Raw genomic sequence first — 24,910 nt, forward strand, 5'->3', positions numbered from 1 at the left:
GGCAGGCACAGGGGCACATGCCTGTAATTCCAGCACTTTGGGAGGCCAAGGTGGGTGGATCACCTGAGGTCAGGAGTTCAAGACCAGCCTGGCCAACATGGCAAAACCCTGTCTCTACTAAAAAATACAAAAATTAGCCAGGCATGGTGGCAGGCGTCTGTAATCCCAGCTACTTGGGAGGCTGAGGCAGGGAGAATTGCTTGAATCTGGGAAGTGGGGGTTGCAGTGAGCCAAGACGGCATCATTGCACTCCAGCCTGGGTGACAGAGTGAAATTCCACCTAAATAATAATAAAATAATAAAATAAAATAAAATGGTTAATTCTATGTTACGCACTGTTTGTCTAAAAAAATAATTTATCTTGTGTCAGGCTCACAGCCATGGAACTGGAGGCAGGGACCTGGAGTATATGGGGAAGCCTGTGGCTGGGCACCCAACCCCACTCTTGGAACTGTTTCTGGGGTTGCAACAGAAACTCACCTTTCTCGCAAAGGCTGCCCCCATAGCTGGGGAGGCAAAGGCAGACAAAGCCGTTGACCTCATCGATACAGGTGCCTCCATTCTCACAGGGGCTGCAGAGGCAGTCATCAATGTCTGGCAGAGAGGAGAAGAGATTGAGTCAGAGGTCAGCTTCCCCTTGGCTCTGAGCCTCCGCAGGAAACTAAGCAGAAGATGGGGTCATAGTCCTACCATCCATCCTGGACCTCAGTGCAGCAGTCGCAGTCTGCACAGATGGCCCAGTGACTCTGCAGGCAAGGGGGTGGAACCTCATACAATTAACATAAATTAGCATTAATGAGAGCAGATGCCATTGGGGCAGCTGAGAGCCAGGATGTGCAGACTATTCTCCCTGACTCTAGAGAAGTGAAGATTATACTCTCAAAAACAGGCTCATAGAAAGCTGAAGTTGGAGTCTCTTTTAGGCATTTGCAAAGACTTGCACAGAGTCACAAAGCTGTTTGTGGGTAAAGCTAGATATTCATTGAGTTCTTCTTCTACCGGTCCATGTGTAGACAGTGCTTGAGGCACGTATGGTACTGGGCAAGTCACTTTCCCTCCTTGAAACTCAGCTTATTTTTTGGAAAATGGTAATAATAATGGGCTCCTACTCAAGGTGATTGTGAGTAGGGAAGCAATAGAAGAGCTCAATAAATTATATCATTTATATTTATTGTTATAATTCTGTAATCAGTCTTGTGATTGTGAAGGTTGTGAAGTCAAGATGATGCACAGAGCTCAAGAAATTATGTCACTTATACTTGTTGTTGTAATTTCATAATTGGTAGTATTTCTTGTGTTGGGCTTTGAAGCTAGCACCCAACAGTTCTGGTGGCAGTGCTTATACCTCCCACCCACCCAGGAAAGGGCAGGATCCCCAAAGGGCCTTTGCAGGGAGGAGTCTCGGACATATCATTCCTTTGTCTTTCCCTTCCCACCTCTGACTGGTAGTAATGGGAGACAGCACACCAGAGATGAAAGCTCAGCTGTTTGATTCTGGATCCACTAACTGGGCTGATTTAGCTGGATGTAAGGACTGGGGTTTGGGAATGGAGCATCTGAAACCAGCTTTTTGTGATCTCTGAATTCTGAGGGCATGGTTGCTGGAGTACAACCCAAGGCTCTGGAGTCAAACAAATTCAGATTCAGATCCTGAGTCTGGGGTACTCACCAATCTCACAGTTCTCTCCGGCGAAGCCCTGATCACAGCTACAGCCATACATGGTGCCATTGGCATTACATGTCCCTCCATGAAGACAAGGGTTGTTCTCACAGGGATCTGAGTGTGCTGCAGGATGGATGGGTAGTATGGGGAAGAGTCAAACCACAGATCTTTTGCCTTCCTGGAATCAAGACTCCAGGCCCCCAAACTGCTTTAATCAAACCCTCCCTATGGAGTCCTCTTTATAACTTCCCCAACCAGTGGTCACCAACTCCCTCTCATATGTCCCCTGTTACGAGGAGTTTACTCCTTCCAGAAACTGCCCCAAAGCATCTGTGGACTTTCCTGCCTGTAGCAAAGTCCTTCCTCAGCCTGAACTGGGACCTAGAGACCAGGGCTAGCCCAGAGACCAGGGCTGCCTGAAGGACCTCGTAGAATGTTTCTCCCAGAACAGAGGCTTCTGTGTCCTCCCTGACTTAAGTGTCCTTCCCCTCCTTTGGGCACACCCTGCTCATCACTGTGCTTCTCACAAATTGGGACACAGGAGTAGACATAGGTTCTAGCCTGGGCGACATAGTGAAAAAAAAAAAAAAAAATCCTCATCCTGCCCCAGCCAACACAGATCCTGTCAGGGCAGCATCTGACCATTCCACTGCACAGTGGAATTAAATTTTTTAAAAATTAAATTAAAAAACAAAAAAGAGGCCAGGCACCGTGGCTCACGCCTGTAATCCTAGTACTTTGAGAGGCCAAGGCAGATGGATCACCTGAGGTCAGGAGTTCGAGACCAGCCTGGCCAATATGGGGAAACCCATCTCTACTAAAAATACAAAAAATTAGCTGGGGGTGGTGGCAGGAGCCTGTAATCCCAGCTACTTGGGAGGCTGAGGCAGGAGAATCCTTTGAACGCCGAAGGCGGAGGTTGCAGTGAGCTGAGATCACGCCACTGCACTCCAGCCTGGGTGACAGAGTGAGACTCCATCTCAAAAAAAAAAAAAAAAAAAAAAGAATGAAATGCTTCATTTTTTGCACAGGGGCTGTGCTAATCTTCTCTGTATTGTTCTAATTTTAGCATATGTGCTGCTGAAGCGAACACTACTTTACTTTTTTTATTAGAACAATCGTTTCTTGTCTGTATCTCTCGCTAGAGCACTGGTGTTCCATATGGCAGCCACATATAGATATTCACGCTTAAATCAATTAAAGTGAAATAAAAGTAAAAACGTCATCCCTCAGTTGTCCTAGCCACTTTTCAAGTTAGCGTCGATGGAGAACATTTCCATCCCTGGGAAAGTTCTAGACTGTTGCTCTAGGACATCAGCTTTCAGAGGACAGGGGATTTGGTTTGAACACAGGGTCCTGGACAGAGCAGGTACTCAGTAATTGCTTGCTAAAGGAATGAAGGTGGCAGCTGGCCCTCCTGAGGTAGCTGAGGCCTGTCCCTGGGGTGACCCCATGGATGGCAAAGGGGCTTGTGGATGGCAGGGCCTGTGGCTGGACGATGGCCCTGCACGTGTGTGCACACGCACAGGGCTGCCAGGCGGCGGGACGCATGAGCCCCGCCAGGTGCCCTGCGCTGCTGACACCTGCCCACGGACTGGCGGTGACTCAGTCACTCGCTGGTACTGCATTTATTTTTGGCTTCATTAGCATTTCTTCTGCAAGCGGCGGGTGGGTGGGCGCCTGGGTCTCCCCAGCACTGCCCGCCAATCTCCGTCCTGCTGCCTCTGGCTTCATTGTGGACCCCAGGATCCAGAAAAGTATAAGACAGACCCAGCCTCAGCCCAGGTGCAGCTCCAACCCCCGTTTACTTAGTGTTCCTGTGTGGTCGCCCTCCCACCTCTCTGACTGCCCCTTCTCTATTTATTTGGGCATTGAACTTCTTCCCTTCTGATCGTCTTTCCAGGGTTGATCCCCACATAGCCCCTCTCTTCTCTCACCACCACCCTAAGATTATTACTATTTTTTTTTTGAGACGGAGTCTTGCTGTGTCCCCCAGGCTGGAGTGCAGTTGCATGATCATAGCTCACTGCAGCCACAACCTCCCAGGGTCAAGCGGTTCTCCCACCTCAGCACCCCTGAGTAGCTGGGACCACAGGTATGCACCATGCTAATTTTAAAATTTGTTTTGTAGAGACGGGGTCTCACTATGTTGCCGAGGCTGGTCTCCAACTCAGAGCTCTGCTGAGGGCTCAAGTGATCCTCCCGCCTCAGCCTCCCAAAGTGCTGGAATTACAGGCATGAGCCATCACGCCCAGCCTCATGTACTTTTTAATGCCAATGAACTAAGCATTTCACAACCTAGTGACTGAGACAGAAGCCCTGTTTTCCAGCCAGGTGCGGTGGCTCTCGCCTGTAATCCCAGCACTTCAGGAGGCTGAGGCGGGCGGATCACTTGAGTCAGGAGCTCAAGACCAATCTGGTCAACATGGTGAAACCCCATCTCTACTAAAAGTACAAAAATTAGCCAGGGGGCCAGGCGTGGTTGCTCACGCCTGTAATCCCAGCACTTTGGGAGGCGGAGGTGGGCAGATCACGAGATCAGGAGATCGAGACCACGGTGAAACTCCATCTCTACTAAAAACACACACAAAAAAAATTAGCCGGGCACGGTGGTGGGCACCTGTAGTCCCAGCTACTCGGGAGGCTGAGGCAGGAGAATGGCGTGAACCCGGGAGGCAGAGCTTGCAGTGAGCCGAGATCTCACCACTGCACTCCAGCCTGGGTGACAGAGCAAGACTCTGTCTCAAATAAATAAATAAATAAATAAAATAACAAAAAATAAAAATACAGAAAATCAGCTGGGCGTGGTGGTGGGCGCCTGTAGTCCCAGCTACTCAGGAAGCTGAGGCAGGAGAATGGCATGAACCGGGGAAGCGGCACTTGCAGTGAGCCAAGATCGCGCCACTGCACTCCAGCCTGGGTGACACAGCGAGACTCCGTTTCAAAGAAAAAAAGAAAGAAAGAAAGAAAAATTAGACAGGCATGGTGATGCATGCCTACAATCCCAGCATCCCAGCTACTCAGGAGGTTGAGGCATGAAAATCAGTGGAACCTGGGAGGCGGAGGTTGCAGTGACCTGAGATCACTACTGTACTCTAGCCTGGGAGACAGAGCAGGACACTATCAAAAAAAAACAAAAGAAGCCCTGTGTTCAGACAACCTGGATTCAAACCCCAGGCTTGACACTCCCTTAGTTGCATGGCTGCACAAGGTACTTGACCTCTCTGTGTCTGTCTCCCTATCTGCAAAGTGAGGATCACACTGGAGCTTTTCCCATAAGGACATTAAAAGGATTAACCAAGATAACTCCAGTAAAGTGCTTTGAATAAACCAAGCACACTGGCAGTAACCCATAAATGTCAGCCTTTATGGATACAAGCGGCCCTGCCCCTGGGTCGGCCTGCCTCTGGGACATCTAAGAAAAAAAGATCTGCCAGGTGCTATGGCTCACGTCTGTAATCCCAACACTTTGGGAGGCCAAGGCGAGAGGATCGCTTGAGCCCGGGAGTTTGAGACCAGCCTGGATAACATACGGAGACCCCATCTCTTCACACACAACCACACACACACACACACACACACACACACACACACAGAGCTGGGTGTGGTGGTTGCATGCCTGTAGTCCAAGCTACTGCGGAGGCTGATGTGGGAGGATCACTTGAGCCTGGGTGTAGTGAGCTATGGTTGCCCCACTGCACTCCAGCCTGAGCAACAGACCAAGACCCTGTCTGGAAAAAATAAAAAGGAAAAAAACCAAAATAAAATAGATCCCACCCCAACACAGCCCAGAGGTGACAGGCTGGATGATGAAACCTGCATCAGCTATTTCCATCATCATGACACTTTGCCTTCAAAAAAAGGGGCACCAACTTGGGCAACATGGCAAAAGTCTGTCTCTACAAAAAATACAAAAATTAGCCAGGCCTAGTGGTGCACACCTGGTCCCAGCTACTTGGGAGCCTGAGGCAGGAAGATCACCTGAGCCTAGGGAGGTCAAGGCTACACTGAGCCATGATCCTGCCATTGCACTCAAGCCTAGGTGACAGAGTGAGACCCTTTCAAAAAAAAAGGCAGGGGCAGGGGGTTGCGGTAGTTAAACGCCAATGGTGTTAATAAAAGTGCACAACTCGACCGGGTGCCATGGCTCACGCCTGTAATCCCAGCACTTTGGGAGGCCGAGGTAGGTGGATCACCTGAGGTCAGGAGTTTGAGACCAGCCTGGCCAACATGATGAAACCCCCCGTCTCTATTAAAAATACAAAAATTAGCCAGGCATGGTGGTGGGAGCCTGTAATACCATCTAATCAGAAGGCTGAGGCAGGAGAATCACTTGAACCTGGGAGGTGGAGGTTGCAGTGCGCCGAGATCACACCACTGCACTCCAGGCTGGATGACAGAGTGAGACTCAGTCTGAAAAAACAAACAACAACAAAAAAGTGTGCAACTCAGAAAAAAAGACTTATTAATTAGCTGCTTGTTTTGTTTTGTTAGTTTGATTTGAGGCAGGGTCTCGTGGTGGAGCTATCATAGCTCACTGCAGCTTGGCTAATTTCTTTTTATTTTTAGTAGAGATGGTGTCTTGCTATGTTGCCCAGCCTGGTCTTAAACTCTTGAGCTCAAGTGATTCTCCCACCTCAGCCTCCCAAAGGGCTAGGATGACAGGCATGAGCCATTGCATGCAGCCACTTTTTCGTTTGTTTGTTTTTAAATTTCATTTGGCCAAAAAACTCAGCTTCATTTGGCAGGACCTAAGAAGGGCTGGAATTTGCAGACTGAGCTGAGGCCGACCTGGCCCCAGGGAGAACAGGGCAGCTGATTTCTCTGGACGCTGCTGGCCACAGAGTAGTTAAGACTCAGGCTGACTTGGGCTCCAGTTGAGGTTTGACCACTGATTAGCCAAGTGGAGTTGTACCTCCCTGAGCCTCGGTTTGCTATCTGTAGAATGGGGGTGATCCTTGCCCCTTGTGTGCCTTCCCAGCACCCACTTTCCCTGTGGCTTGAGGCCCCCCATGAGTCAAATCACTGAATTCCAGTTCCCATTCACATTTGTCCAGGAAACCGTCCCTGCCACGCCTCCTCCCTCTGGCCTCGCCTGGGAGGCGTCTGTGTCCTGCTCTGTCTTCCCCAGACTCGGGGAATCCTGGAAAGCCAGCCCCTGGGCGTCACACCACTGTCCAGCACAAAGCAGATGTAGACATGGCTTGTAACTGAACTCATTCCCTAAATCAGACTCTACTCAATGCCTCGCCACTCCCATATTTTGTTTTTGTTTTTATTCTGTTTGAGATGGAGTCTCACTCTGTCACCCAGGCTGGAGTACAGTGGTGCGATCTGGGCTCACCGCAACCTCCGCCTCCCGGATTCAAGCGATTCTCATGCCTCAGCTTCCCCAGTAACTGGGATTACAGGTGTGTGCCAACACACCTGGCTAATTTTTATATTTTTAGTAGAGACAGAGTTTCGCCATGTTGGCCAGGCTGGTCTTGAACTCCTGACCTCAAGTGATCTGCCCATCTCGGCTTCCCAAAGTGCTGGGATTACAGGTGTGAGGCACCGCACCTGGCCACTCACCACTCTCAAATTTTGTTCCTTGGGATGTATGCTCTGTGTCCAAAATTGTTCAAGTGCTACTTCATCTCCTGGCCTTTGCCAGTACTCGTTCCTCTGCCAGAAATGTCATTTCTGAAATTCAACTCCACCCGAAAAGCTCCTACCTCCAGCGTCATGCCCCACTAGAAAGCTTCCAGATCCTCAGGGACAACCATTCCTCTCTGCTCTGGGCTCCCCCAGCCCCTGCCCCCCAAGCCCTGACCATTCAGAGTCCTGGGACTCTGTACTCACCCTCCTCCGCACCCTCATTCGTAGGGGTCCCTGACAGGGCTGGCTCCTCTCCACTTGCCACCTCCTCCCAGAAGCTCTCTACGCCTGGACTCCCTGCCAGGACCTCCAGTTTGAAGTCCTCTATGCCCAGGGTGACAGGCAGCAGGGTGCTGGAGGGGTCCCACGGTACCGTAGGCTCCCCTGAGGAAACTAAGGCAGACTCGCCCACACTGGCTGCAGTCGGTGTCCCAGGAGGAACAGCCGGTTTCCCCAGGGGGCTGCTCTGATGAGGAGGCGCTGAAGTTCCTGATGTTCCCTGGGTCTCCACCTGACCCTCTGGCTCTGGGTGGGGTTGGGAGCTTGAGGAGGCCAGTGTAGACACGGCTGGAACTCCAACCTTGTCCCCCTGCTCGGTCGTGAGGGACGTCACAACGCTTGTATCCAGGGCCACCTGAGGGCTCCAGGTGGTGCTTTCAGCTTCTTCAAACGACTGGGATCCAGGTTCCCAAATTCCACTAGCATCACTGGGGGCCGGCGTGACTGTGGAATCCTTGGGATTCACCGTGGGTCCTTCATCTGTAGCAACCCAAGGCTCCAAACTCGGGGTGACTTTGGGTACCAAGAAGACTCCAGGGGTTCCCGAGGGGGCAGATGGGGAGCTTGCACCCGGCCCTTTGCTGTACACTGAGGGCCAGGCTTCCTGTACCTCATCTACAGTGGCCTGCAAGCCAGAAGTGGGGCTTTCTGCTGTGTCGAAGACCCCGGACTCAGACCCCGAGATGCCCCTGAGGCCCGTTAGCTCCGTGGCAGTCTCAGTGGGGACAAAACCTACAGCCACATTCCTGTTGACAGAAGGCCATGGGCTGGAGCTGGGGTGCTCAGCTTTGTGGACCTGAGCAAGGCCGGTCTCCCCAATTCCTCTGAAGTCTGCCCTGGGGGACTCAGGTGTTGTGGGCATGGCCTCTCCACCCTGTCCTGCCGGGGTCGAAAAGGGAGGCAGGGAATACACCTCGGTCTCCGCGGCAGGGGAAGGTGGAGCCGTGGCCGTGGACTCACCATGTCCCTCAACTCTACTGGCCTCAGTGGAGACGGAGGTAGGGTGTGGTAGCATCCACTGTTTGGGACCACGCAGCATGGCCATCATAGGGAGATCTGGGGAGGTGGCCAAGGGGGATGCCTCCCAGGGGGCAGGGCTGGGAGCTGAGACAGTGGCCTCCAAGGGGGACCAAAACAGGTCTGGGGTGGCTGGCCTGGCACTGGGGCCCTCGGCTTTCTCTAACTCCGGGACAGGGGCCCTGCTGTGGCCTGAGATGCTGGGTGGGACCATGGTCGGGGGCCACAGCCAGGGCTCTGGGGAGCTCTTGCCACCAGCAGAACCTGCAACAACATCAAGGCAGTCATTACAATGATCTCTCAGCAGCCCCTTTGGTGGGACTCCAGGCCCAATGGAGAGGGGGCTTCTGGGGCCAGAGTACCCAGCTGGGATTCACAGCTTCCTCCCTCATCCTGAGTGTAGCCATGGCTACTTCTCCACCCTCACCTCCAGATCCCCAGGTAGGTCCCGCCTCCCCCAGAGCAACTCACCAGCTCTAGGCATATCCACCTCATTGGTCAGATCAGCCCAGGGGCTCCGGCTGTGGCCACTGCCCCACATCTCTGTGACTGCCATGGCCAGCGGAGGCTCCACTTGGTTCCCCACGGCCTCTGAGGTTGGGGGCTGGGCGCTGGCCTCCATCCCCTCCTGCAGCCCCGGCTCCGGGTCCTGCTGCTGGAAGTAGCGCCCATTCAACCCTTTGAAGCGCCCCCTCCTCCTAGCTGTAGGGTCAGTTGGGGCCACCTCCGTGTGTGAACTTGCTGTAGTGCCTGCCCCCGTGTCACTAGGGCTGGGGGCCACCGTGCTTAGCCACACTTCCCCAGTGGGCCATGAGGCCAGCATGGGGTCGCCAGGGGTAGGGCTGAGTGTCTGTTGAGATTCCTGCTTCTCCGCCAAGATCAGGGGTTCTTCTTCCCCACTGGACACCAGAGGCTCCTGGAAGTCAGGGGTGACCACCTCTTCCTCCTCCAGGGTGGGCTCCAGTTCTCTAACTGGGGGCCCCTCTGCTGACAGAATCTCCCCCTCATCCCCAGAGGATGGGGTCTCTAGGTCTCCATGTTGTGATGTGGGGTGATGAGCTGTGGGAGAAAGCAGAAGAGATTGTGTTAGGCCCAGGGGTGGCCTGGGAAGTTCTGCTTGAAGTCTACCCACTTTCCAGCATGCTGCAGCACAAGCCTCCTGTGCACCTCTGTCTCTCCTAAGTGGTTTCTGAGATTCCCCCAGCCTGAGAGAGGGAAGTGCAGTCTTCACCTCCACTGTTGAGGCTGGGGACCACCTGAGCCACGGTCAGGGTCAGAGTCAACTGGCTGCAGTGAGGGCTATAAGAATTTGGGCCAGGCGCGGTGGCTCACGTCCATAATCCCAGCACTTTGGGAGGCCAAGGCGGGTGGATAACTTGAGGTCAGGAGTTCAAGACCAGCCTGGCCAACATGGTGAAACCCCGTCTCTACTAAAAATACAAAAATTAGTTTGGCGTGGTGGCGCATTCCTGTCCCAGCTACTCGGGAGGCGGAGGCAGGAGAATCGCTTGAACACGGGAGGCGGAGGTTGCAGTGAGCCGAGATTGCACCACTGCACTCCAGCCTGGGTGACAGAGTGAGCCTCCATCTCAAAAGGAAAAAACAAAACAAAACAAAACAATTTGGCTCATGGGCAAAGCTCAGGCAGCGTCCAACTCTCATGAACTTGAGTCGGCCTGTTGAGGGGTTCAACTCAACTTTGATGACGGATCCTCTCCTGGTACAAGTGGCGCCCAGTGGGCATGGTATGCCCGTGCCAAGATTGGGGCAGCTTACTTAGAGGACTTGACTCCTTTGGGGTGATGCTTGCAGCTTCCAAAGCTGTCCCCACTGTCCCCCAACAAGGGCAAGTGTCATCCCTGCTCCCACCCCCGGTGTGGAGCCCAGAGGTGGCCAATTGAGGCATAATCTCTTCCACGGGGGTGTGTATGTGTATGGGCGTGTCTCTACGTAGAATATGCCCCACCCAAGGGCTTGTCTTTCAGGGTTATGGGGCCTCCGGACCTCAGGAGATACAGCCCACCCAGCAAAGATGATTCCCCACCACAGTGGCCTCCTCTGGAGCCCTGTTCTTTCCCTAGGACCGGGCTCCTAGGGAAAGATTTGTCGTAAGGGGTGTGGCCTTCGCCCGGGGGCGTGGCCCTCACCCAGAGACTTGGCCCTCACCCAGGGACGTGGCTTATCACAAAGTGAGCTTCCACGTGTCTCTCTGCCTTGGCTTGGCGAGGCTTTCAGGGGCGTGGCCTTCGCCAAAGTGAAAGCCCTGGGGGAGCGGCCACCAGGGGACGCACGCACCTCGGAAGCAGTAGGCGTCGAAGCGCGCGGCGGGCGAAGGAAAGCCAGTCCGGTTAGCGAAGCGGTAGACGGTGCGCACGCCCGGGGCTGGGCCCCCGCAGCGCCGGCGCGGCGTCTGGATCGGGTAGCGCACGCTGCCGTCGGCCAGCCAGCCTGGGTCGCACTGGTCCAGGCCCTCATGCCAGGCCAGGTGCAGCTGTCCCACCGAGGCCAGCGCGGCACCCTGGCGGCGGCACTGTGCACGCGCGCCAGCCAGTGTCAGGCGGCGGGCCGGGCCCACGTAGAAGACCTCTCCTGCGGGAAGGGCGGGTGGAGGTCAGGGGGGCTGGGGAACCCTCCCCTGGAGCCCAGGAAGTGGGTCCAACTCCAAATAGTCCCGACCTGGACGTTAGGGTGGTGTTTAAAAGAGACGGTGACAACCGCAGCTCTGCGTCCAGCTCCGGGACCATCGTTGTCCTTACCTCTCATGCAGAGCTAAGTCTCTTTTTACAAATGGAGTAACTCAGGCACATGGGCAAGTCGGGCTTCAGGAGAGGGAGGGGCTCGGTGAAGGGGGCTCACAGAGGAGGAAGCGGGTAAGGACAGGGAGGCAGGCAGGGGACAGGAGATCAGAGAGGGAAAGAGGATCAGAGAGAGGAAGGGAGCAAAGGGAGGGAGGGGGACTCAGGGAAGCATGGAAAGCTCAGAAAATGGGTGGGATCATGTCTTGGTTGCAGGTTTAGAGAGGTATAAGACAGGAGACTTGCATAAGGACCTGGGAGGATGGGAATTGGGGAGAACGATAGAGGCTCAAAGAGAGGCGGAGGGGCCGGGTCCTGCCAGTCCCAGACTTACCCCCTAGCTCCCGGGCAAAGCAATACACATCGTAGAGTTCCTGTGGGTTGCGTCTCCCATAGCTCCGAACCCCTGGAAGGCTGCTACGGTCACCATAGCAACCAGGACGGGACTGGGTGATAGGATACCTGACAACACAAGGGGAGGGTCCCTCTCAGATGTGTACTCCTGGAGCCCCCAAGGAACCTCCTTCCCCATGGGCTAGTCTTCATCTCCCTGCCCTGTGTATCCCCCTCACCGAACAGTGCGGTCAGAGAGCCAGCCAGCATCACAGTTGTCAAAGCCATCCTCGAAGGCAGCCTGTAGATGCCGAGGGGCTGCAATGATGGCTGAGCTGAGATGGCAGGCCTCCTGGGCCTCAGCGAAGGTCAGTGCATAGCGGTCCTGGGCTGCCCGGTAGTGGAACACAACACCTGTGGGGGAACATCCAGGATGGGGGGGCAGTCGACTTATGCTGGAATCTTCAAGAACAGACCTACCTCTTGCAGAATGACTCCCCACTCCTGTCTGATAATAATAGACCCACATACAGTGTGGGTCGAGGGTGGGAAGCAAGATCCATATGCCCCCATTTTACAGATGAGGAAACTGATAACAATGGCCATAAAGGGTTACAAGTTAGCAAATATTTACAATGTGAAAAGCATTTACAGCTGGGTGTGGTGGCTCACTTCTGTAATCCCAGCACTTTGGGAGGCCAAGGTGGGCGGATCACTTCAGGTCAGGAGTTCGAGACTAGCCTGGCTAACATGGTGAAACCCTGTCTCTACTGAAAATACAAAAAATAGCTGGGCGTGGTGGCACACGCCTGTAATCCCAGCTACTCAGGAGGCTGAGGCAGGAGAATCGCTTGAACCCAGGAGGCGGACGTTGCAGTGAGCCGGGATTGAGCCACTGCACTCCAGCCTGGGAGACAGAACAAGACTTCGTCTCAAATAAATAAATAAATAAAACATTTTTAAAAAGAAAAGCATTTGTAAGCATTATCTTATTGAACTCTTACAACAAATCTGATTGCTTCCAGAGGAGGAAACTAAGGGTCAGAAAGGTTGAGGGACAGGTCCAGGGCCACACAGCAAATAAGAAGCAGAACCAGAATTCAAATTCAGAGAGATCTGACTCCAAAGATAGCACTCTTCATGCCCAGGGTTAGGCCCTGGAGGTGGCAGGAGGTGTGGAGAAGGCTGACAGAGAGATTCTGCCTTTTAGGAATTAAGTGCATGTGCTGATAGGGAAGTGTAGGCAGCAATGGAAGATCAAATGTGGTTCTTGCCTGGCCTGGAAATGTGGTCCTGGAAGGCTTCTTGGAGGAGGTGACATGTAAGCCAGGATATGAAGCACCAGTAACAGGCTCACTGTGATTCAAATTCTGATTTAGGGATGAAAGAAATGGCTGAACAAGACAAAGAAATGAAACACCTTGTTCTGTCTTATCCTACTGAGAGCCCTTGTGTCCTCAGCATTGGACCAGTACAGAATAGGTGCTCAATAAATGTTTGGCTGAATGTCTGGGCACAGCAGCTCATGCCTGTAATCCCAGCACTTTGGAAGACCGAGGCTGGCAGATCACTTGAGGCTAGGAGTTGGAGACCAGCCTGGCCAACATGGTGAAACCCTGTCTCTACTAAAAATACAAAAATTAGCCAGGTGTGGTTGTGTGCACCTGTAATCCCAGCTACTCCAGAGGCTGAAGCAGGAGAATCACTTGAACCCACGAGGCAGAGGTTGCAGTGAGCCAAGATCGTATCACTGAACTCCAGCCTGGGTGAAAGAGTGAGAATCTGTCTCAAACAACAACAAAAAGAGTTTGGCTGAATGAATGAAATTGAAGTCACCTAGATGTGGAATTCACTTGCCTCACCCCCAATCAGTTTGTTGTTGTTGTTGTTGTTAGCTTTTATCAATTTTCAGAAATAAGACCTTTGAAAGGGGATGATTTGTTGACCCCATAAACTATATGGTGAGACACTGTGTCCCCAGTTCACCGTTTGGGGGTATGCAGGTTAAGACCCAAGATAGGAATCAGGGACTTGCCCAAGGTCAATGTAAGTTAAGGGAAACAGATTTCCCAGCAGGAGTCCACAGGATGTTTGCCGTGCAACAATCCATTCACTGAGTCATTTATTGAGCATCTACTGTGTGCCAAACCCTGCTCTTTATTTTTAGTTTTTGACTATTTATTTATTTATTTGAGTCAGGGTCTCCCTCTGTCACCCAGGCTGAATGAAGTGCAGTGGTGTGATCTCGCTCACTGCAGCCTCCAACCTTCCAGGCTCAAGCGATCCTCCCACCTCAGCCTCCTGATGAGCTGGGACTACAGGTGCACACTAACATGCCCTGCTAATTTTTTTTTTTTTTTTTGAGATGGAGTCTCGCTCTGTCGCCCAGGCTGGAGTGCAGTGGCGCAATCTCGGCGCACTGCAAAGTCCGTCTCCCAGGTTCACACCATTCTCCTGCCTCAGCCCCCTGAGTAGCTGGGACTACAGGCGCCCGCCACCACGCCGGGCTAATTTTTTTGTATTTTTTAGTAGAGATGGGGTTTCACTGTGTTAGCCAGGATGGTCTTGATCTCCTGACCTCGTGATCCACCCCCCTCAGCCTCCCAAAGTGCTGGGATTATAGGCGTGATCCAGCCATGCCCTGCTAATTAAAAAAAATTTTTTTTGTAGAGATGGGGTCTCACCATCTTGCTCAGGCTGGTCTTGAACTCCTGGGCTCAAGAAATCCTCCTTAGTCTTTCAAAATGCTGAGATTAGAGGTATGAGCCACCACATCTGGCTTATTTAGTTGTATTATTATTACTATTATTTTTAAGACGGAGTTTCACTCTTGTTGCCCAGACTGGAGTGCAATGGCACGATCTCGGCTCACTGCAACCTCCACCTCCTGGGTTCAAGCAATTCTCCCGCCTCACCTCCCGAGTAGCTGGGGTTACAGGCATGTGCCACCATGCCTGGCTAATTTTTGTATTTTCAGTAGAGAAGGAGTTTCACCATCTTGGCCAGGCTGGTCTTGAACTCCTGACTTCATGATCCGCCCGCCTCGACTTCCCAAAATGCTGGGATTACAGGCTTGAGCCACTGCGCCCAGCCATATTATTATTATTTTTGAGACAGGGTCTTGCTCTGTTTCCCAGACTGGAGTGCAGTGGCATGATCAGGGCTCGCTGCAGCCTTGATCTCTCGGGACTCAAGCAATCCTCCCACCTCAGCCTCCTGAGTAGCTAAGACTACAGGCACATACCACCATGCCTGGCTAATGTTTTGGAATTTGGAATTTTGTAGGGACAAGGTCTCACTATGTTGCCCAGGCTGGTCTCGAACTCCTGAGCTTAAGTGATCCTCCTGCCTTGGTCTCCCAAAGTGCTGGGATTACAGGCATGAGCCACTGGGCCCCCATCCCTGTTTTTTTGTTTTGTTTTGTTTTTAATAGAGACAGGGTCTTGCTATGTTGCCCAGGCTGGTCTTGAATTCCTGGGCTCAAGCGAGCCTTCCTCCTCAGCCTCCCAAAGTGCTGAAATTACAGGTGTGCACTACCACACGCAGCTCAACAAGAATTTAATAAAGGAATTGGTTAAATAGGTATTTGAGAACTGTTCTTGCTTAATATTTAATATACATTTTTAATTAATTTACTTTTAAAAAATTGCCTCACTTAGAAAAAAACTTGTTTATTTTACAAGGAATTTTTTATTTCTATTTTAAATAGAAAGCCAGTATCCTTTGTCTTACATAAAATCAGATAACCATAAAATTGACTCCAAGCAAAATCCTGCCCAGACGGAGGATGCAGTGAGCTTAGATAGCACCACTGGACTCCAGCCTGGGCAACAAGAGCAAGACTCCATCTCAAAACGAAACAAAAAAAAATCCTGCCTAGATAATGTGGCCCCCAGAAGTCTGAGCTGGAGACTTCTCCCTCATAGCTAAAAAAGAGAGGTGTTGGCCGGGCGCGGTGGCTCAAGCCTGTAATCCCAGCACTTTGGGAGGCCGAGACGGGTGGATCACGAGGTCAGGAGATCGAGACCATCCTGGCTAACACAGTGAAACCCCGTCTCTACTAAAAAATACAAAAAAACTAGCCGGGCGAGGTGGCGGGCGCCTGTAGTCCCAGCTACTCGGGAGGCTGAGGCAGGAGAATGGCGGGAACCCGGGAGGCGGAGCTTGCAGTGAGCTGAGATCCGGCCACTGCACTCCAGCCAGGGGGCCAGAGTGAGACTCCGTCTCAAAAAAAAAAAAAAAAGAAAAAAAGAGAGGTGTTAAAGATAGTACCCATACCCATAAAGACTTCGTTTTTTTTTTTTTTCTTTTGAGGCAGTCTCACTGTGTTGCCCAGGCTGGAGTGCAGTGGCTCGATCTCAGCTCACTGCAACCTCCGCCTCCTGGGTTCAAGCAGTTCTCTTGCCTCAGCCTCCCAAGTAGCTGGGATCATAGGCATGCATCACCATGCCTGGCTAATTTTTTTTTTTTTTTTAAAGACGGGTTTTCACCATGTTGGCCAGGCAGGTCTCAAACTCATGACCTCAACTGATCCATGCGCCTCGGCCTCCCAAAGTGCTGGGATTACAGGCACCATAAAGACTTTATGACTTTATCAGAAGAATTGAAGGGGAATCCCTGTTCAGAGGGTGATTTCTTTCTTTCCTTTTTTTTTTTTTTGAGACAGAGTCTCCCTCTGTCATCCAGGCTAGAGTGGAGTAGCCTCAACCTCCCGGGCTCAAACGATCCTCCCACCTCAGCCTCCCAAGTAGCTGGACTACAGGCATGTGCCACCAATGCCCGGCTAATTTTTGTATTTTCTGTGGAGACAAGGTTTCACCATGTTACCCAGGCTGGTCTCAAACTCCTGTGCTCAAGTGATCCACTCACCTTGGCCTCCCAAAGTGCTGGGATTACAGGTGTGAGACACCACGCCAGGTCTCAGGGAGCGATTTCTAAGGTGACATTTGGTGGGTAGGCACCAGGTTCATCCCTCCCTCTCCCAGCTCCCCAGCCCCTCCTTTGCCCCCAGCTGACCTGTCACCTCCAAGGGCACCAGGTCTTGCTCATCCTCGATGCCCCTCACCACCTGGCAGCGGTACAGCCCAGAATCACTGGCCCTCAGCGGCCCCAGAAGTAGCGTGGCGTTGACTCGGCGCCGGGGGTAGGCAGGTAGTGACACTCGTCCCTGCCAGCTTTTGGCCACCCTCACGACGTTGTCCTTGGCCACCAGGATGGGCAAATCCTGTCGCTGGCCCGATGCAGTCCGCACCTTGGTCCACTTTATCCGAGGGGCATCTCGGGCTGCGCTAGGCCGTGGCTGCAGGGTAAAGAGACAGGGCAGGGCCACCAGCTCCGCCAGCGCAGCCCGCACGGACCCAGACCCCAGCTTCTGCATGTGGAGCCCCCTTTCGCTGGCATCGGCGATATCCTGTGTGCCTGGGTTGGAGAAGGTGGAGAGAGGGCGTGACTCAGAGGCAAGAACCAAGCAGGAACTGCTATTTCCCTCTTTAAAATTTTTTTTTAAAAAGGGCTGAACCAGAATTCAAACCTAGGGCCACTTGACCTCAGAATCCAAGCAGTGACTGGACGCGATGGCTCATGCCTATAATCCCAGCACTTTGGGAGACCAAGGCGGGCAGATCACCTGAGGTTTGGAGTTTGAAACCAGCCTGACCAACATGGAGAAAACCCTGTCTTTACTAAAAATACAAAATTAGCTGGGTGTGGTGGCTCATGCCTGTAATCCCAGCTACTCGGGAGGCTGAAGCAGGAGAATTGCTTGAACCTGGGAGGCGGAGGTTGCAGTGAGCCAAGATCGCGCCATTGCACTCCAGCCTGGGCAACAAGAGCAAAACTCCGTCTCAAAAAAAAAAAAATTATTTTTAGAGATGGAGTCTCTATCGCCCAGGCTGGAATGCAGTGACATGATCACAATTCATTACAGCTTCAAGCTCCTAGGCTCAAGCAGTCCTCCCATCTCAGCCTCCCAAAAGTGCTGGGATTATAGGTATGAGCCACTGTGCCCAGCCCCTTATTATTATTATTATTATTATTATTTTATTTATTTATACTTTTGAGATGGAGTCTCGCTCTGTCTCCCAGGCTGGAGTGCAGTGGCATGATCTCAGCTCACTGCAACCTCTGCCTCCTGAGTTCAATCAACACCTCAGCCTCCCAAGTAGGTGGGATTACAGGTGTGTGCCACAATGCCTGGCTAATTTTTGCATTTTTAGTAGACGAGTTTCACCATGTTGGCCAGGCTGGTCTCCAATTCCTGACTTCAACTGATCCGCCTACCTTGGCCTCCCACAGTTCTGAGATTATAGGCGTGAGCCACCACACCGAGCCTTATTATTATTTTTTTGAGTCTGACTCTGTCACCCAGTCTGGAGTGCAGTGGCATGAGCTCGGCTCACTGCAACCTTCGCCTCCTAGGTTCAAGCGATTCTCATGCCTCAGCCTCCCGAGTAGATGGGATTACAGGCATGTGCCACCACACCTTGCTGATTTTTGTATTTTCTGTAGAGATGGAATTTCACCATGTTGGGCAGGCTAGCCTGGAACTCCTGACCTCAAGTGATCTGCCTGCCTCTGCCTCCCAAAGTGCTAGAATTATAGGCATCAACCACTGGGCCTCGCCCCTCACTTTATTTTTATAAGGACAAGGATTTTACTCCAGTGCCACTGACTCACTGTATGGCCCCAGGAGAGGCATTTTCCTTCCCTGAGTCCCAGTTTTTCCGAAAGGTAAAGCGAGAGACAGCTAATGAAAAGGAAATGGTGTTTGCGGAGTACTGTCTTTATAACAGGCACTTTATAGCAATCAGCTCATTTGATTTTCATAACCATCTGCAGAGTAGCAATGTCTCATTCTCTTTGGGGAAAGTTGAGGAAACTGAAGTTCAGAGAGATCATTACGCTTGCCTAAGGTCACAGACCAAATATGTGAGGGATTTCTAAAATCTGGGCTCTTGACCACCAGCAGAGGCACCCAGACCTTTATTTCCATCGCTCCACCCTTGGCAGACATCACGAATCAATCTCTGCACTATTCTCATTTCTTTCTTTCTTTCTCTCTCTCCAGTTCATCTGAGCAAAACGATGAGAGGCGGGAATCTCCAGCTTCTGCTGACAATGACTAAAAATAACCTCTTAGGTATCTTGTTCGCTTTTGACTGTTCAAAGACCTTTTAAAATCTATTCTCATCTTATTCTCTATCCCATGCCAGGAGACCAGCAGGGGAAGGCTCTGGAACTCAAAAGCTGCCCCATATTGTCCATCCCCCAGACCCCAATCTCTCCCTCCCCACAAACCAACTCACCCTGTTCCCCAGCCACAAAGAGCAGCATCTGCGGCATCAAAAGGCCCAAGGCCCAGACAAACGTGGCCCCCATCCTGGATCTGGAACAAAATGGAAAGGGAGGGAGGAGTGAGCCATAACCCAACCCTCCCAGATATTCAGCATGGCAGGACCAAACTCCCCCACTCTACAGATCAGGAAACCAGGGCTCAGAGAGACCAGTGTGTTATTCTAGGTCACAGAAGGAGCCGGCAAAGGGCTGAGCCAGAATTCGAACCCAGGGCCACTTGACCTCAGACGCGGTGGCTCACGCCTATAGTCCCAGCACTTTGGGAGGTTGAGGCAGGAGGATTGCTTGAGGCCAGGAGCTTGAGACCAGCCTAGGCAACATAGTGAGACCTCATCTCTATTAAAAAATTAGCTGGGTCTGGTGGTGCACACTTTTGGTCCCAGCTACTCAGGAGGCTGAGGTGGGAGGATTGCTTGAGCCCAGGAGTTCAAGGCTGCAGGGAGCTATGATCGCACCAACACACTCCAGCCTGGGTGACAGCACAAGACTGTCTGAAAATAAAACAAAACAACAAAAAACAATGTAAGCAATGAAGTCTGTGGTCAGAAGCCTGGGTACTATCGTGAATCAAATCTGGAATTGACTCACTGTTCCTTGTGTGTGATCTTGGACAAGTTGCTTACCTTCTCTGTGCCTTACTTTCTCTGTGGATCAGATGGGGATAACATCAGGTGGTTGAAAGGAACGGATGAGTCAATATATATAAAATGCTTAGAACTACCTCATGCAGTAAGGGGTACATTTTAGCTGCTGCTATTATTATTACTGACCTTAACACAGCCAAGACTGAAATATCATTTTTCAAGTCAGCCTCCTCCATCAGACTAGTGTCTCCTAGAGGGCAGCAGTCCATCCCAGTCCTCCCAGCATCCCCAGTCCAGGCAGCAGGCTGGCCTCTAAGCCATCCTTTAATCTGGGTTTGCTGGCTGACACGATTCGCAGCTTCAATTCCAGGATTTGGTTGTCACCAAGATTCTATTCTTGGTTTCTGGGATTTTGGAGGAGCCGCCAACTCCTAGCTGGAGGAAGGGGCTCACCCCTGCCCACCCATCCTCCTCCTGACTTCACACAGCCCAACAAAGATGCTTCTTAGGCCCACAGACAAACTTCAATTGTGGGTCCAGTTCCCTATAGGGGCTAGGACCCATAGGGATAAAGTGGACAATTATTAAGTGCCTACTGTGAGCAAAGCCAGTCGTTGGGACACAGCAGTACATTTCCTGACTTCACATTCTCCCAGAGACTAGGAATCCTGGGGAGGTGGTCCCTCCCCGAAACCTCCCACCCCTGCCAATCCCCCTCACCAGGCTCAGGAGGTGGGCGCAGATGGAAAATTAGAACATCATTTGCAAACCCAACCCTTGCTCCCTGCCCCTATAAGAAATTATCCTTGAGGAAGGGGTGTGAACAGAGTCCAGAAGGGGAGGTTGTAGGGGACAGCTGTCCCCTTCCCCAGTTCTCCTTCCCAGCTGCCAGAGTTCTCGGCTGGGAGGCCGGCCTGGGACCTGTCCGTGGTGCTGAACTCTGAGGCGGCAACGCGGCGGCAAAGCCCACCTGGTCCACCCCTGCCTCCCGCCTGCCAACAGGATGCCTCGGGGACCAGAGATGGCTAGAGGTTTGCCTCAGGCTGCACAGCAGGGTAGAGGTCAAGGCCAGACCCTGGACCGGTGCTCCCAACTACCAACTTGTAAACCTCAGTAACCTCTGCCTTCATCTCAGGCTGTTCTCATTTCTTCCCCTTGGAACTCCAAGCAAGTGTGCGGTCCCCTCACGGCTGTTCTAGGCCTGGCCAGGTATTAGAGAGAGACAGGACTCCAGGTTGCACCTGCCCCCAGCAGGGCCTTAGGAATGGACAAGGCCAGAGAATTCTCTCTTTCTCTCTGTCTCTCTCTGTCACACACATACACGTACACGCGTACACGCGCGCGCACACACACACACACCCCCCATTAAGAGGTCAGACTACATCCAGATAGCCCTGCTTCTAATCCAGGACTAGCTGCTTCCATCTCTCTGTGCCTCAGTTTCCCCACCTGTAAAATGGAGATTATCCAGCAAGTACCGCCTACAGCTACTGTGAGGACGAAATGACCTAAGACTTGCAAAGTCCTAGAAATGTTAAATTTAAAAACAGCTCTTTAGACACAAAGCCTCATGTATACACTAAAAATATACTGAGGTTGCCCAACATGGTGACAGACACAGTTTCAGGTGCACACTCCCCACACACACCCTCCCACTCCCTTCCACTCGCACCCTCACACACCCACACCCTTCTCTTAAAATACCTCCTCCCCAGGGCGGCCAGAGATGAGCATTTACACAGCTGTCTGGGGCCCGTGCCCTCATGAATAATGTACGAGCCTCATGCATATGCAAGCAGGGGCCTGCGGGGTGCTGGAGGAGGGGCAGCTCAGATCCATGTGAATGTGTGTGTGTGTGTGTGAGTGTGTGTGTGAGTGTGTGTATGTGTGTGTCCCCTCCTTCACTTCACCCCCATCCCAAGTCTCGGTTAGCACTGAATGAGGGTGAGTTTGCCAATGGGCATTTGTGAGCGTGACGGGGTGTGTGTCCGGGGTGTTGTGTCCTGGCAAGGGTGTGCAGGCGGTTGTGCCATGTGGTGTGTGCATGTTGTGTGTGAGGGCCTGCAGCAGCTCCGTGCACCGAGTGGAGCACATGGGACCTAGTGTGATCTGTGGTTGTGTGTGGGTCTGAGTGACCCTCGGCAGGGGGCTGTGCGCATATGTGTGTGTTTCTGACCTGAGAGTCAGGGTGTATTAGTGTGCATGGGTGTGAATGTGGAACTCCGTGGAGGAGAAAGGGAGATCGGCTCAGTCATCACCCCAGGCTGCCCCTTGGGGACTTCAACCCGTGCTCAAGCTTTCCCTGTTAGTGCCCCAACTCTGAACACAGACCGCATTCCACACCCCCATGCCCAGGGTGCACACTGCCAATCGCATGGAAAGAACCCTTGGCCCCTCCAGATACACAAGCGGGACACACACAGCCACACACCCCAGACACAGACCCGGGGGGAAACACACACTCACACAGATTCACAGTGACATTAACAAAGAGAGACAATATGGGCACTTACAAGACAGGCGGCATGTCTTCTGCACAAAGACACACACCCACAGTCTCGGGCCCCCCCCACATAAACCCCTTGATGAACGGAACAGCCTCAGACATAGCTCCTCACTCACTCACACGGCGATGCCAGCCCCTGGCACAAACTGAGATGGATAAATGTGGCCTCAGTGACCGATGGGCACTCATCATTTTGCCACATGGTGATGTGGCCCTCAGCACAAGTTTTCTGACAAAGACACAACCACAGTCACATCAGATTCACAGGGGACCCTAGAACCCCTGGGCATACTCCCCTTCCCCGCCTGTCCAGGGCGGACACACACACAAAACCCCCATATCCTTGAGGGGGAACTTTGATTTCAGAATGTCCATCAACCATAGTCCCCCAGTGGGGTCCCACAGTGCACCCACCCCTCCCTGCCCGCCCCGCCCCACGTCCCCCGCTGGGGCCCAGAGCCAACCCTCTCCCTGGCCTGGCTGTTTCTCATTGATGCTGCCTGAGAGGAACAAAGCCCCGCGCGTAGGGATGGGGGTCGCTCCTGCCCAGACAGGGCCTGGGGTCCCAGCCCCTTACTTCCCAGCGTCTGTGCCCCCAAACCAAGCCAGGGCTTCCACACGTGTCCATATGGACAGGTGGAACTAAAGGGGATGGGGGTAGGGGTCTGTGTCATGCTGTAAAGACGTGGGAGGCTGTGAAGGTGCTGGGGGACAGCCCCCGCTCTGAGCTGGTATCCCTCACAGGTCCTGGGGATCCATAGCTGGGCGGTCTAGGGGACCCCCACCCAACATTCACCTGGGACACCCAGTGTGTTCCCTGGGATAAGGGACAACACCTCAACCCAAGGTCTAAGGGAATAACGGGGAACCACGTTGGGATGGGGCCCCCCAGGACCTCCTCCCTGAGTCAGAACGGACCTGACCCAAAAGGACAGGGAGACGGCAGGGCGCCCCTTCCCCATGGCCGTTCCTCTCAGCGCAGATACCTTTCCACTGGGCACAGGGTGATCTGGGGGGCCCCCTCCCCACTGCAGTCCGGCCCGGAATCCTCCATTCATCCGCAAATTGGGAATCCCCACTTAAAATCCTGGGGTGTCTCGGCTGAGATACGGGGGTGCCCTGTTCCAGAGTCCCCCCATTCGGCATCTGGGTGTCCTCTTCTTCTCTCCAAACTCGGGGGGCCCCTCCCCTAACCCTGTTTCCCATTGCTCCCTCCCCAACCCTGAGACCCACCCCCAGCCCGGCCCCCTCCCCACCGGGGGGTTGTCTCCGCATTCCACGGACAACCTTCCTCCCCAAATGTGTGTCCACCTGACATTCCCAAGCCCCCTCCCAGTTTACGCTCCCTCCTCAACCCGGGGCTCCCCTCCCCCGCTTCAGCCCCCTCCCCATTCTGGGGGCTTCTCCCTGGTCTCGTGTCCTCTCCCTAATCCCGAGCTCTGTCTCTAATCCCAAAGTCTTCTCCCCGCCAACACGGTCCCCTCACGGACCCCCCACCTGGCTCCTAGCTCGGACGCATCCCGGGGCGGTCGCGCGGCACAAAGGACGCTGCGCTGCGGCTCAGCTAGCTCCGCGCCGGGTCCAGCCCCTGCGCCCTGCGCTCCGCTCGCCCCAGCGCCGCCTCAGTGCTTATAAAGGGGCCGCGATGCCGCTCTGCGCATGCGCCCCCGCCAGCCAGAGGCGTCTGGCTGCGCGAGGGAGGGGGGCTCCCCTGTCTAAAATCCCCACCCCGCCCATTTTTTGGACACCCACCGCACCCAGGAGAAGACGGCACTGACTCTCCTCCCATCCTCTTTGCCCCAGGAGCCGCGTTAAACGTCCCCATTACGCCCCAGAATGAGGCGGTCCCATTTTACAGGTGGGGAAACTGAGCCCCAAGGAGGCAAAGTCGCTTCCCAAGGTCACGCACAGAAGCAGAGCTGGGATTCGAACCTCGCCCTGCCTGATTCTCTAGGGCTCACGTTCAAAGCAGTTTTGGCTACAATTACTGGTTTACCCCATTTACAGAGAGGAAATTGAGGCACGGACAAGACGGGGAGACTCCTTGTTTACACAGCTGGTAAGAGGCATGCAGGGTGAGAGATCAGGTGTGTGACACCCCCGAGCTGTTTCCAGCAACTCCAGCCAGATTGTATCATTCATTCATTCACCTTTGTCCGATCAGCATTTATGGTGCTCTGGCTATGGACTGGGTACTGCTGTTGACACAGGCAGAATTTTGCTTTATGCAGAGGCATAGGCTTGTCCCTGTCATGAGACATGAGACCCCAGTTTTGTTTTTGTTTTGTTTTTTTTCTGAGACAGAGTCTCGCTCTGTCACCCAGGCTGGAGTACAGTGGCACAATCTTAGCTCACTGCAACCTCCACCTCCCAGGTTCAAGCAATTCTCCTGCCTCAGCCTCCCAAATAGCTGGGATTACAGGCACCTGCCACCACGCCCGGCTAATTTTTGTATTTTTAGTAGAGATGTGGTTTCACCATGTCAGCCAGGCTGGTCTTGAACTCCTGACCTCAAATGATCCGCCTGCCTCAGCGTCCCAAAATGCTGGGATTACAGGCATGAGCACGCAGCCTGGAGACCCCAATCTTTAAAGCCTAGATCCAAGGCTGGGCGTGGTGGCTCACGCCTGTAATTCCAGCACTTTGGGAGGCCAAGGTGGGTGGATCCCCTGAGCTCAGGAGTTTGAGACCCGCCTGGGCAACATGGGGAAAACCCTTCTCTACAAAAGAAAAATACAAA

At 53.0% G+C, this 24,910-nt stretch overlaps 1 protein-coding gene and 1 non-coding gene across 3 annotated transcripts in view; both read right to left on the reverse strand.

Annotated features, from left to right (window-relative positions):
• The window catches only part of NCAN (neurocan), a 40,231-nt gene extending 16,456 nt beyond the window's left edge, over positions 1-23,775 (reverse strand). For both annotated transcript variants that reach the window (XM_050769452.1, XM_050769451.1), the window contains exons 1-10: positions 23,668-23,775; positions 19,032-19,111; positions 16,744-17,145; positions 11,967-12,141; positions 11,729-11,856; positions 10,895-11,188; positions 9,071-9,658; positions 7,508-8,863; positions 1,670-1,786; positions 481-594 (exon numbers count right to left, since the gene is read on the reverse strand). In XM_050769452.1, the coding sequence (XP_050625409.1) occupies positions 481-594; positions 1,670-1,786; positions 7,508-8,863; positions 9,071-9,658; positions 10,895-11,188; positions 11,729-11,856; positions 11,967-12,141; positions 16,744-17,145; positions 19,032-19,104 (3,247 nt within the window). In that variant the 5' untranslated portion in view covers positions 19,105-19,111; positions 23,668-23,775. The remainder of the gene's footprint in view (positions 1-480; positions 595-1,669; positions 1,787-7,507; positions 8,864-9,070; positions 9,659-10,894; positions 11,189-11,728; positions 11,857-11,966; positions 12,142-16,743; positions 17,146-19,031; positions 19,112-23,667) is intronic.
• On the reverse strand, positions 2,649-2,756 carry LOC126943647 (U6 spliceosomal RNA). Its single transcript, XR_007721791.1, has one exon. It is a non-coding gene; the product is annotated as a U6 spliceosomal RNA (small nuclear RNA).
• Positions 23,776-24,910: the final 1,135 nt, after the last annotated feature.

The sequence above is a fragment of the Macaca thibetana genome, chromosome 19 (assembly GCF_024542745.1).
Source record: "Macaca thibetana thibetana isolate TM-01 chromosome 19, ASM2454274v1, whole genome shotgun sequence".
Classification (NCBI taxonomy): Eukaryota; Metazoa; Chordata; class Mammalia; order Primates; family Cercopithecidae; genus Macaca; species Macaca thibetana.